At 41.4% G+C, this 13,589-nt stretch overlaps 1 protein-coding gene across 7 annotated transcripts in view; it reads right to left on the reverse strand.

Annotated features, from left to right (window-relative positions):
• The window catches only part of RPS6KA2 (ribosomal protein S6 kinase A2), a 476,226-nt gene that overhangs the window by 63,269 nt on the left and 399,368 nt on the right, over positions 1-13,589 (reverse strand). For all 7 annotated transcript variants that reach the window (XR_012158128.1, XM_073337900.1, XM_073337901.2 and 4 more), the window contains one exon: positions 3,311-3,375. Coding sequence is in view for 6 of the 7 variants with exons in the window: in XM_073337900.1 (XP_073194001.1) it covers positions 3,311-3,375 (65 nt within the window). In the remaining variant the exon portion in view is untranslated. The remainder of the gene's footprint in view (positions 1-3,310; positions 3,376-13,589) is intronic.

Consider the following 13,589-nt stretch of genomic DNA (forward strand, 5'->3'; position numbering starts at 1 on the left):
AACAGTTGAACAACAGCTGGAGGGATACTAAGTCAGGTTTCGGAAGTAGTCAAGGAGGGCCCAGGAACTCGAAAACCCATGAAGGCTAAAACAATCCAAGATGAGAAGGCACAGCCCAAGTTTCACAGAGCTCGATCTGTCCCTTATGGTATCTACTCAAAGTTAGATGCTGAACTGGAACATCTGGAAAGAGAGGGCATACTTTCAATACTGGCTGGGATTGAGTGAGAAACTGCTATTGTTCCAATTGTAAAAAAGAGTGGTGCAGTAAGGGTGTGTAGAGCTTTTAAGGTCACCATGAACCCTGGACTGACAGTTGAAAAATGCCCCCTGCCTTGAATTGAAGATATTTTTGCACCACTGGCAGGGGGACAATGATTCAGCAAAATGGGTTTGTCACAGGCCTACCTATGGATGGAAGTTGAGGGAGAGTCTAAGGCAAACCTCACAATCGACACACAAACGGGTTTGTACCAGTTCAATAGACTAGTGTTTGGTATTGCTTCAGCTCCTGCTATGTGGCAATGGACCAAGTTTTGCAAGGTATTCTGAGTACACAGTGTTCTCTGGATGACATTATTGTGACTGGCAGAAGTGATGAAGAACATCTGGAAACTCTGAAAGGGGTCTTAAAACATCTGGAAGAATATAGGGTATGAGCTAATTGCATACTATGTTAATTTTTCAAGGACATGATAGGTTATTGTGGGCATATTATTGATGTACAAGCCCTACATAAATCTCAAGAGAAGGAACAGTCCTGGAAGCTCCCCCGCCAAAGGATGTGTCACAGTTTAGATCATTTCTGGGATTTATCAACGACTATAGCCGATTTGTACCAAACATAGCAACTCTGCTGCATCTGCTGAATTGTTTACTGCAGTCTGGTCAAAAGCGGGTTTTCTCATGTGAGTGTCAAAAAGCTTTTCTAGAAGCAAAACAATAGGTCACCTCAGACAGTGTGCTTACACACTTTAACCCATTCTTGCCCAACAAGTTAGTATGTGATGCTTCCTCACATGGAATTGCGGTGGTTTACACCAGGATACCATGCCACAACTACCCCAATGTGTGAAGAAACTTGTTCCAGTCCTTGAGGAAATAACCACTGCTAACAAAAGCCAAGTGAATGACTTCAATTGACAGTGTTGTGAAATGAAGATCTAAACTAGTAATTTGTCTATTTGCATTTCTAAAGCACCCATCACCATGGTATCTGGGCACCATATCTGAGACAAGAATCTATAAAGTTCTCCTTTCTATTTTGAGCCTCTTTTTCAAATGCGATTAAGTGTGGTGGTTGCTTGCCTGGTCACCATGCTACTCCAGTACTGGGAAAAAGCTTGCTTCAAAAAATCAGCCTTGTGCTAAGCCTCAGAAGACTCAGATTCATTCTGGTCTTTGACAATTTTATCCTGAGGACTTTTGATGGAAAATGCTTTCCCTATGATCCCTGAATATTTCTGGACTGTCAGCTGCAGTGTCCCTGTCAATCACAGCTGCCATAGTGGGTTAAAGGGGATAGGCAATTTCTGAGACACCTTGTCCCTTCCCCACTGAGGACTTCAAATATTCTAGCAGTAAAATCTATCAGTATTGAAGTCTTGGCTTATCACTGTTGACGTTTGCTGACTGCCCGCAAGCTGAAGCAAAGCATACCATATATTTGGTTGAAGAACAAAATGAACATATCAGGGACTTTTTCTGCAACAAAATAGCCACCAGTATGAAACATCTGGGCTAGATCCATTCCTGTTCTCCAACCCCTCTCTGTTTTCATCCATGAAGGGCTTGTTAACAGCTGGCTGTATCATTATAATAAAACAAAGGCCCAGTTTCATCTCAAGGTTCATGTTGGCTCAAATCATACTGATTTTGTTTTTCCGTGTAAAAGCAGAAACCTGGATGCAGTAAGGAATGGCCTTTTGTGAACTCTCTCTCTCGCAAGGCCAGATACAACCTAATCCTTAATGTTCGAAAAATACTTTGAAATGGAAAGTGCTATATAAAATCTTACGTAGTGGAAAGGAAAAGAGAATCCATGAAATTAATACTTAAGAAAATGGGATGCAAGGCAGCTGGGCAGCAGACGAAAACCTAAACCTCTACTTTTCTTTCATTTTATTGGCTCCTGAGGTACTAGCAAGAGCCGAGCCAGCTCTTCAAAGTTCACTTCAAAGCAGTTGTGTGAATTTTTTCAATATTAGAACGATCTTTCGTGGGCGCTCAGTGGCTGTAGTTTGAAAATGAATTGGGTTCAAATGAGCACAGCTTCCCCCAGGTATTAGCTCTTTTGTGAAGCCACACACAAGGGATGGGTTTGATTGGTTTAGCTGCGTTCACACAGGTTCACTAAAACCAGAAGTGGGAGTAGTGGCCATGTGACTTGATCCATGTGATATACCCCACTGAATACAATTCTAATATTAGGGTGATTTATGGTATTTCTGTGGAACCAATTACATCAGATAAAATTAGGTTAGAGAGTTTTAAAGGCTCTACCAGGCAGAAGCCTCAGAATGCTGGCAGATACTCAGAGAGAGCAAAAAAGAGTTTGTGTATCCAGCTTTAACTCAAACTTTGTAGATCTGGACAAAATCTGTATTAACACTAATGCTGGTTCATAAGTTGAAACTTGTGCCGAGGCTTATTTTGAATCTCTGTGAGGTCTGAATCAAATGCTTAGCTGAGCTCTGCTGTTAATTTCATTATGGGATGAAATGGACTGCAAAAAGGCAAATGATTGGTTACAATTCCATGCATCATGTCAAACACTTCTAATCTCAACTGTTATATTTATTAAAATGTAAGAGCACAACAATGGAAGAATCCAAAGGAACAGATAGCTTTCCCCTGCTGTGTCTTTTTCCAACCAAAGCCTTAAGCTTTGTTTTGAATTAGTATGAAATGTCACAGGAACGCCTTCATTTAGAGCTGCTCCATTACATTCTAATCCAACTCCTGGGATCAGTACATTAAGTTCTTCAGAGTGTAATGTGGTAATTATTCTTTGAACCTCTGGAAAGTGATTCAAATTACATCATAATGAGCCAGCTGATTAGATAAAACAGAAACAAAAAGTTTGAAAAAGCTGCAGATGCTAAATGGACCTTTATTTTCTTTCATGTAAAAGCAGGAATGTGGATACGAATCAAAAGGCTTTAATTCATGGGCCCTTTATGGTAGATCTCACTCCAGTAAGCTTTTTTTGTTTTGTTTTGTTTTTACATGATAGACTCAATTTCCAGCTGGCCTTTGCTAAATCTACCTAATTCCAGACTACAATTAGCAACAATATTGCTCTACTTACATTCCAGTCTATAGTAACAAAGAACAGGTGCCGTTTAATTTCTTCAACTCCATCGAGGCCAGCACCTGCCAAGACAACAAGAAGAAAGAGTCAAAATAAAGTCAAGCCAGAGGAACATGCTGTATTCTTTAAAACCACCAACAACATATCCCTCCCTTGCCCCTGAAAAAATTTAGAAATGTCAGAAATTGTTTAAACCATCACAAAAATATACAAGGACATTTTGTTAATGCAAACATCACACCCAGGAAAGAAAAACCCTTGAACATGTGAGTTTTGATTGTATGCTTGTGTCAGGTCTGCATGGCCAGTCTCTCATGCTTCATATTAGATAAGAAAATCGAATAATTGAAATGTAGAGCTGGAAGAGATCTCAAGAGGTCATCTAATCCATCCTCCCACACTGAGGTAGGACCAAGTATGCCTAGACCAGAGGTTTTCAAACTGTGGGGCATGTCCCCCAGAAGGGCACAGAGGAATGTTTGGCAGGGGCAGTGATGGCAGGTGGCTTGGGGCAACCCTACGCAGCAGGGTTCAGGGGGGGAGTGCCACTTCCACCCCTTGACTCTCCTTTCCTCTCTATTTTGTCTGGATTGGGGAGGTGCCACCAAAAATTGTAACTCAAAGGGAGGCTTTCAGCTCAAAAAGTTTGAAAACTGCTGGTCTAGACCATCCCTGACAGGTGTTTTCTCTAACCTGTTCTTAAAAACTGCTAATGATGGTGTAATACTTTGGGGTTCAACCCAGATGAATGAGAGGTTGTGTCACTGCCTTCCCTGTAACCCTGGGTGCCTTCAATGCTCAGCTGCTGTGGCTCACAGTCCAGAAACCCTGAGTGTCTGTGCTGTGCAGCCCTGATCAGCACTCTGACCCTAGCAGCCTGCTTACAACACAACAGCCAGACACTGGTCTCCACCAGCCTTAGTTACTACTTGCAGAGTGAACCCAACACACTCCCAGTCCTGAATTTTCCCCTGCCATGGAGTGTCCAGCCCTCACCTGGAACACTCAGAGGAGTAATAAGTTCCGTCGTTCCTTTGAAGAGACAAAAGCACAGCTTATTACTTTAACTGGAGCTAACAATCACTTCAATTCAAACACAGCACTCGGCTGATTTAGTTTAAAAGAGAAAAGTTTATTAACAAAAAGAAATGGGTTTTAAGTGAATTCATGCGCAAAGAACAAAAATGGTTACAAGCAAATAAAAGTAAAAATATGCTTTCTAATGCATAAGACCTAACTTATCAGCTACTCTCTTTGTTCAAGGTAGATTTCTTACTGATTTTTCTTTTTTCCAGCCATGGCTGACTTTCTCTCAGTCAGGACTGTCCACAAACATACAAAGTGCCGGATTTCCTTGTCTTTCTAGGTGACAGATGCCAAAATGGCTCTCTGTTTCCCCTTATATCACTCAGAGTTCATTGACTCTGTTTTAAGAGGCAGGATGATCTCATGTTGTTCTTTCCTTCCTGTGCACATCCCATCCTTGTGCTAATTTGTGTGTAAATGAGGCTTTCATTGTTTTGATTCCAAAATGCTGCCTTCCCTCTAGTCTGGGGGAAACCTGTTTTTCCCTGTGTTTGGTCACAGAATTTAAAGCATAATATCATCGAATATCCATAATTCCTCATATAGTGTTAATATGTACGTTTCACAACGATATTAATCACCAGCATGTCACTGACTTTCACAAAAGACGTTACTCAATACACTTTATAACACAGTAATATTGTATACAATTAGTTGATACTTATCATTTGAGTTCAGACCCCCACAAGAAGCTACTGGCCCCACTCTCTGGATAATTGATAGCTTTGTTTACATTTTATGTAAATGCACCTTCATTGTCTCGACCTGACAACCAGGCTGGTCAGACAAACGCATATTCTTTTGTCTACAGCAGACTGTTTGGCAAGCAATGCATAAGCCCAAACATACTTCTAGCACATGTCCATCACTCTTTGTACACAACCCAAACCTACATATGTAAGAATATTAATGATCTTCCCTATTGCTTATTTCTCTTTACACCTTCCTTTGCTCTATGCCCCTTACCCAAAACAAACAAACAAACAATCAGAAAACAATAAAACTATAGCCTTTCTTTAACATTTCCCAGCCTCTTTATTCGAGAATCTCTTGAAACTATTTTACTATTGCTGGAAGTGTGAAGTTTTCCAGTGATATCTCACATGGCACCTTTTGGGGCATATACCATGACAACAGTGCGTTAGATATAGTGAGTATGTCAGCCATGACAAGAGTTGCTGACACACAGTAGTGAACCACCAGTCGGATTAGCTACTGACTCCCCTGCAGGCATCCATTCAAAGTTCTCCTGAGTCCATAAACTAAGGGGCACCTTTTGCCCTTCTTAATATCCCTGCTACCCCAGTACTTGCTTCACACCCGTCTGGGTCACCCAGGCCAGTAGAGAGTTCTGTCAATCCAAGGTGTGAAACTGGATCTCTTTCCATCCGGAGTTGGCCCTGCTCCCAGCGGAGTGCTGGCCCACAGCTTTACCAGAGGCTGACCACTCTCAGCAGACTGCAGGCCCACAGCTATTGACCTAGTTGTGCCAGGGTCCCATCACTCCTAGCAGATCCTGGACCCTAGCTCCTTTCAGCTTTGCCCCAGACCTACCAAACACTGACTCAGTTTCCCCATTGAGGGTTTACTGCCTTGACCACTGTGTCTGGCTATAGTACATTTGTATCTGAGCTCTTGGCCTCAATCCTGATACCTCATTACAGAAAACAACACAACACACACTTCTTTGCATTTCCACAGTCAGAATCCTGGAATAACCTTTAGTGTTCATAATGACTCAGGCTACAGGCAGGGTAATGGGATTCATCATACCCACATCTGCTAGCTTCTGTCAGGCACACCCCATTATGTCCTTCTCCTGGGTTCCATGGGCATAACTTGCCACTCCTCTTCTGCTACAGCTGCTTGCGTTTGTCCTGGTCAGCAAGCTTCTGTTGCTCCAGCACTGTCTCCTTACTCTGACACTAAGCCTTCAACTCTGTCTGTCTCTCCTCCACTAGCAGCCTTTTCCACTCCAGCCTCCACAGCTCTAATACTCTTGCCACTGCTGCCACCTCTGCTGGATCATCTGCCACCTCTGTGGAACCATCTGCTTGATCTCTTGCATGCCCTGTAGGAGAAAAAGGGACCCCTTCCCCAGTTTGGAGCAGTGCCCCATCTTGCCTCATGGCATATGAGTGTGGCATGGCCCCCGGCTCCTATTTCTTCTGATCAGCCGCTGATAGAGCTCACTGCACACAGCTCTTCTAACTGCTTCTTGGTGAGCTCAGCATCTGTTTCTTTGCTCTTCCTGCCTTCTCTACGGCTTACTCTTCTTTACACCTTCCTTTGCTCTATGTCCCTTACCCAAAACAAACAACAGAAAACAATAAAACTATACTTTCTTTAACAGTCCCCAGCCTCTTTACTCGAGAATCACTTGAAACTATTTTACCATTGCTGGAAGCGTGAACCTCAGTCAACCAGCAAACTGTGAATAAATCCTGGCTCAATTGTGTCACAGAAGGGGATTCCACAACCTCCCTTGGTAAACTATTCCAACACTTAATTATCCTTATAGTTAGAAAGCTTTTCCCAATATCTAACCTAAATCTCCCTTGATGCAGATTGAGCCCATTACTTCTTTTCCTACCTTCAGTGGAAATGGAGAACAATTGATCACCATCTTTTATAACAGCCCTTAACATACCTGAAGACTTATCAGATCCCTCCCCAAATCTTCTTTTCTCATAAACAGGCCTATTTTTTGCAGCTTTTCTTCATAGGTCAGGTTTTCTAAACATTTTATCATTTTTGTTGCTCTGCTCTGGACTTTCTCTATTTTGTCCACATCTTTCTTAAAGTGTGGCACCCAAAACTGGGCCCAGTACTCCAGCTGAGGCCTCACCCGTGCCGAGTAGAGTACAACAGTTGCTTCCTGTGTCTGACATACAACACTCCCGTTAATACACCCCAGAATAATAGCCTTTTTCACAGCAGCATCACACTGTTGTGCCTCATTACATTTGTGATCCACTATAACCCCCAGTTCCTTTTCAACATTACTGCAGCCTGGTCAGTTATTCTCCATTTTGTAGTTGTTCATTTGATTTTCCTAAGTATAGTACCTCGCACTTGTCTTTACAGAATTTCATTGTGCTGATTTCAGACCAATTCTCTAATTTGTCAAGGTCATTTTGAATTTTAATCCTGTCATCCAAAATGCTCCCAAGCCTCTCAGCTTGCTGTCATCTGCAAATGCTATAGGCATACTCTCCACATCATTATCCAAGTCATTAATGAAAATACTAAACAGTAGTGGACCAAGGACTGAACCCCATGGGACCCCAGTAGATATGTTGTCCCAGTGTGACAGCAAACCATCAGTGACTACTTGTTGTGCATGGTTTTTCAACCAGTTGTGCACCCACTTTATGGTACTTCTATGTAAGCCTCATTTCCCTAGTTTGCTTATGATACTGTCATGTGGGACTGTGTCAAAAGTCTTACTAAAAATAAAGATATATCATCTTTTTAGTTTCCCTCTTATTCACTAGGCCTGTACAACCTTGTCAAGGAAATTAGGTTGGTTTGGCATTTGTTCTTGACAAATCCATGCTGGCTATTACTTATTACCCTATTATCCTCTATGTGCTTACAAACTGATTGTTTAATCTGTTCCAGTATCTTTCCAGGTATTGAAGTTAGGCTGACTGCTCTATAATTTCCCAGGTCCTCTTTGTTCCCTTTTTTAAAGATAGGTACTCTGTTTGCCCTTCTCCAGTCCTGTTGGACCTCACCCGTTCTCCATGAACTCACAAAATAATTGTTTTGATATTGCCTCAGCTAGTTCCTTAAGTACTCTAGGGTGAATATCATCAGGCCCTGCCAACTTGAATATAGCTAACATATCTAAATATTCTTTAACCCGTTCTGTCCCTATTCTTGCTTGTATTCCTTCCTCTTTGTTGTTAATATTAATTGTGTTACGCATCTGGTCACAATTATCCTTTCTAGTGAAGTGAAATAGACCCTGCATCATAGAATCATAGAATATCAGGGTTGGAAGGGACCTCAGGAGGTCATCTAGTCCAACCTCCTGCTCAAAGCAGGACCAATCCCCAATTAAATCATCCCAGCCAGGGCTTTGTCAAGCCTGACCTTAAAAACTTCTAAGGAAGGAGATTCTACCACCTCCTTAGGCAACGCATTCCAGTGTTTCACCACCCTCCTAGTGAAAAAGTTTTTCCTAATATCCAACCTAAACCTCCCTCACTGCAACTTGAGACCATTACTCCTTGTCCTGTCCTCTTCTACCATTGAGAACAGTCTAGAGCCATCCTCTCTGGAACCACCTCTCAGGTAGTTGAAAGCAGCTATCAAATCCCCCCTCATTCTACTCTTCTGCAGACTAAACAATCCCAGTTCCCTCAGCCTCTCCTCATAAGTCATGTGTTCCAGACCCCTAATCATTTTTGTTGCCCTTCGCTGGACTCTCTCCAATTTATCCACATCCTTCTTGTAGTGTGCATCAACCAGGTACATGTGCCAGATGTTAGTACATTGCTTAATGCACTACTGGAAGGCACTAAGGGTATGTCTTCACTACCCGCCGGATTGGCGGTCAGCGATCGATACAGCGGGGATCGATTTATCACATCTAGTCTACTCCTGTACTCTGCAGGCAGAGTCGATGGGGGAGTGGCAGCAGTCGACTCACTGCGGTGGAGACACCACGGTAAGCTGATCTAAGTAAGTTGACTTCAGCTACATTATTCACATAGCTGAAGTTGCGTAACTTAGATCGATCTTCCCCACCCCCAGTGTAGACCAGTGCTCAGGTACTACAATAATGAGTGTGATCTAAGAGCCTGAATAGAGAGAGAGAGAGAGAGAGAGAAGAGAAAGCATAGAATAGAATAGAGAGAGAGAACAGAATAAAACCAGGCAGGACTAGGAGTCCAAAGGGCTTCCTGACATGGGGGCAATGGTATTACTGTTACCTAGCACTTACACGTTTACATTTGTAGCCACCATGTGAGAGTTACGTTTTATTAACTCCAGTTTACAGATGGGGAAACTCTGGTGCACATAGTTTAGGCTCAAATTTACACAAAGAGTCAGTTGATTTTGCGTACCTCAAAGCGTTGGGTGCCCATTTTGAGACACCTGGTTCTCATTTGTATTGGCACCAAACACACCAATGTCATAGATACTTTTTGTTCACTAACAACTTTCTTATGTTTCTTATGTATTCTATTGATTATTTAGCAAAACTTCATGGGGTTTGGTGGCACATGTCTAATTCTTTCATTACTTTTGATTTATGACTTCATTTAACATCTTTCTTGTTTATTCCTTTCAGCACGTTTAGTTTACTGGCTTGAGGGAAATTAGCAGGTGTTCAGTAATAATTAAACAACCTTCAGATTTGACTGAGTGTGCCATGTGATTGGTTGATTTGTTTTTATTAATAGCATCTTTCATTCTTCCATGGGGGAAAGTAACACCTGGAGATGAAGATTCCGCATTGCAATTTTGAAGCCATTTCCTGTGAGACGCTGAGCATCTCCAGATGTGTTGAGCATCTCAGTTCCTACTGAAATTAGTGGGAGCTGAGGACACTGAGTACCTTGCTGTGGGTGCTCAGCACCCCAGCGGACTAAGCCTTTTATTTGCAATACGTGTACTTCCTAACAAGCAGTTTTGTAAAATGTCTTGTCAACTCAAGCTTTTGTAAATGTGACATCTGCTTTCGATGCACACAAGACATTATGTTTGCTAAAGTGCACTGATCAAGAACTCCATTTGACAGCCTGCTTAAACATTGCCTCATGACTAGGTATTAAAAACAAATATTGCTTGCATATTACATGCAGGGCTGTCAGCCATGTTCATGGGCAAACTGACCCAATAGGTGTGTTTACAGTTTTGATTTGTTCCCCCTGGTATTCTGAACACAGAACAGGCTGCTGCCAGAAATCAGTAAATACAAAAACGTGGACAGCTACAAATCTTGTTCCATGGATTTCTTATTAGGAATTTTCAAACATCATCCAAATTCAAGGCACAGTCCAGATTGCCTACTAAACATATATCGCAGGTCTGCTTCTGATTTCACTGACACTAGTATAGCTAAGTGGAAACTCCACTGAAAACAACCGAGTTACACTAATATAAACCCAGCATCAGAAGAGTATCAGGACCAGCAAATGTGTTTAGAAGAAATAACAGGGAAGAATACGTTTTGTGTACAAAGATAAGTGATAACTTCATAATGTGTAATAATGCTTCTTCATTACACAATGTCGAAATTTGAGAGCCAAATCCAGGTCTCCCTGAAATGAATGGGAAAAATCCTACGGTTTCAAAGGACACAGTTATGGCCCTGAGTCTGTGACCAGCTGGTAACATTCCCTAGGATGGGCATGACAGATGTTTCTCTGCCTCTATTCTTTGCTCCTGCAGTTCCATCCCTTGCCCCTTCACAATTGCCCCGGCTATTGCCTTAGGAACACTTCCCTATTGTGTGGCAGAAATGACTCATCCTTCTGACAGGGATTCTGATATTAGTATCAGTCTATCATCAACCTTTTCCCTCTTCAGTGGTGTATTTGAATACCACAGTCTCATTTCTTTAAATGACTTAACATGAATGAAAACATTTTGAGTGTTTTTATTATTTTTCAATAAAATTGTAGAATTGAAGACAAATGAAGACAATAAGCCAACTACTTCAGTTAGAGAAGGATTGCCATGTACACCAAAGAAACATACCATGCCATTTACATGGAAATTTGTTTAGCTTATGCCCAAATAAATTTGTTAGTCTCTAAGGTGCCACAAGGACTCCTCATTGTTTTTGCTGATACAGACTAACATGGCTACCACTATGGAACTTAAACCAATCCCCAGATCTGAACATCCCAGAGCTCTGACAAGTTAAAAATCTGTTGTTGTGAACTTCGTAGTTTGAAAGCCTATCTCCAGTGAGTGTATTCTATTACCGAGTTTTAGAATGGCCTAATTGCCTTAATGGCCTTAATTGCTAGTGTCCTTAAAATTGCCTAATTTTAACAAGAGATGAGTACTCCTCATGCCACTGAAGTCAAAGGGAAGGTGAGTGCTCTGTATTCAGCACTCATATTTCCTCATCAGATTTCCACTACTATCCAATGCCACGTACACCTATAGTGCTATAAAATATTTTTTTTGATGAAGGGAAACACAAAGAGACCAAGATAATCAGTGTATCTAAATTCATGTGGATTGACAGATGTTTGATTAAAAGATGAATATTCCATAGGGTACATAATGGTAGCATGCAACACGCGCAACCACCGGGCAACATTTTTCTCCCTTTGTTTCTTTTACTCACCATCAGTTTTTCCATTAAGGCTTGGATTCTGCAAAGGGATCTGCACAGCCAGAACCTCATGCTCTTAAGTATTCCTATTAAAGTCCATGGGAGTCTGCTGGGTTATAGAGGTTGACCCATGCAGCTCTCTTTACAGAATTAGGCCTCAAGCAGCTTACATTTAATCTTTTAACCCACTGATTTCCAAATGGTGGGCTGCTGTGAGATTTGTTCAGAGGATACAAGAGGAGTAGGCACTGAGCACTATTTTCACTTAAACTAAACAGGCCGTTTAAATATATTCAGTGAAGCAAATGGGTTATATCAAAACAGCGCATCTTAACAAGGGAGAAAACAACCACCTAAGGTTACTTTAATGCTATGTTATTCAGCTGCCTAAAATGTCAGAAAACAACAACTATATTTATACTATTTTCCTGGTATTTAATTTTGATTGTTGAATCCCTATGGATGAAGGGGGCCTTGATAACTTGCTGGGTAGGAAAGGGGTCCAGAGGAAATTTTAAAGTTGCTAATTTAGCCATTCGGAATGAAAAGAAAGGCTTTCCAGATTTTCAGTTTCTGAGGATAATAGCTTTACTTTCAGCAGGAACTCAAAATCAATTTAATGGAGTCACTTGCAACGTGTAGTTCATCCAAAACTTGTGACAGAGTGGGAAATCCATCACAATGATCAGATCTGTTATTTTGGTAAAGTGCTGTATGACAGAACAATACATTTTGTATATCTCAATTCAGTGCCCATCTTCTTCAGGGTTTTTTAAGGAAAGTGTAATATTACCTTTTTGGCTGTAACCTGAGCTTTATTGAAACATGCTTTCAATTGATACTGTTTTGACCTGAATTTCCAGTTACACTAAGGCCCCTTTATATTGCTCTCACTGTGTAAAGGGGCCTTAAGATCATCGTAAGGCTCATTTACGCTGCCTGATTGGTATGAAAGCGCCTTGAGAATCAGGCCCTCTTGTTTCCAAAATTCCTGGCATTTTGATGCATTAACATTCCCCACTGGTCCTTTTCTTTCCCACAATGTTTGTTTGCCTGGATATTCCATTTATCCATTTCAGGGACTGAAAAGTACACCGCTCTGCAGTCTGGCACTCGTGTTCAATCAGGGAGCAATGCTACAAAAGCAGTGTTATTGCCCTCAGATCAAGTTTACAGCAAAAGGTATAGGTTGTTCTATATCTGAGTCAGAACGTGGTAGACAGGGGAAACCAATGAAACACATACTTTATTCCAAAAAACATTTGTTTTAAGCTCTAATACTTTACAAGTGGATCACAAATTGAACATAAGTCAACAATGTGATGCTGTTGTGAAAAGGCAAATGTCATTCTGGAATGCAGAAGTGTCATATGTAAGATACAGGAGGTAATTGTTCTGCTCTACACTCAGCACTGGTGAGGCCTCAGCTAGAGTACAGCATCCGGTTTTGGGCACCAGACTTTAACAAAGATATAAATACAGTTGGCAGAGTCCAGAGGAGAGCAACAAAAATGATAAGAGGCATAGAAAACATGACATATGAAGACAGGTCAAAAGAAATGGGAATGTTTAGTAGAAGGAAAGGAAGGCCAAGATAGATCATGGTAACAGTCTTCAAATATGTATGAGGTCATCATAAAGCTGATGGTGCTCAACCCTTTGTCCATGTCCACTGTAGGTCAGAAAAAAAAGTATTTGGCTTAGTTTGCAGCAAGGGATATTTAGGTTAGATATTAGAAAAATCTTTCTAACTATAAGGATAGCTAAGTACTGGAGCAGGTTACTAAGGGAGGCTGTGGAATCCCTGCCATTGGAGGATTTTAATGACAGGTTAGACAATCCCTTTTCGGTGATGGTCTAGATATACTTAGTCCTGGCCCAATG

This window comes from Lepidochelys kempii, chromosome 3 (assembly GCF_965140285.1).
Source record: "Lepidochelys kempii isolate rLepKem1 chromosome 3, rLepKem1.hap1, whole genome shotgun sequence".
Lineage (NCBI taxonomy): Eukaryota > Metazoa > Chordata > Testudines > Cheloniidae > Lepidochelys > Lepidochelys kempii.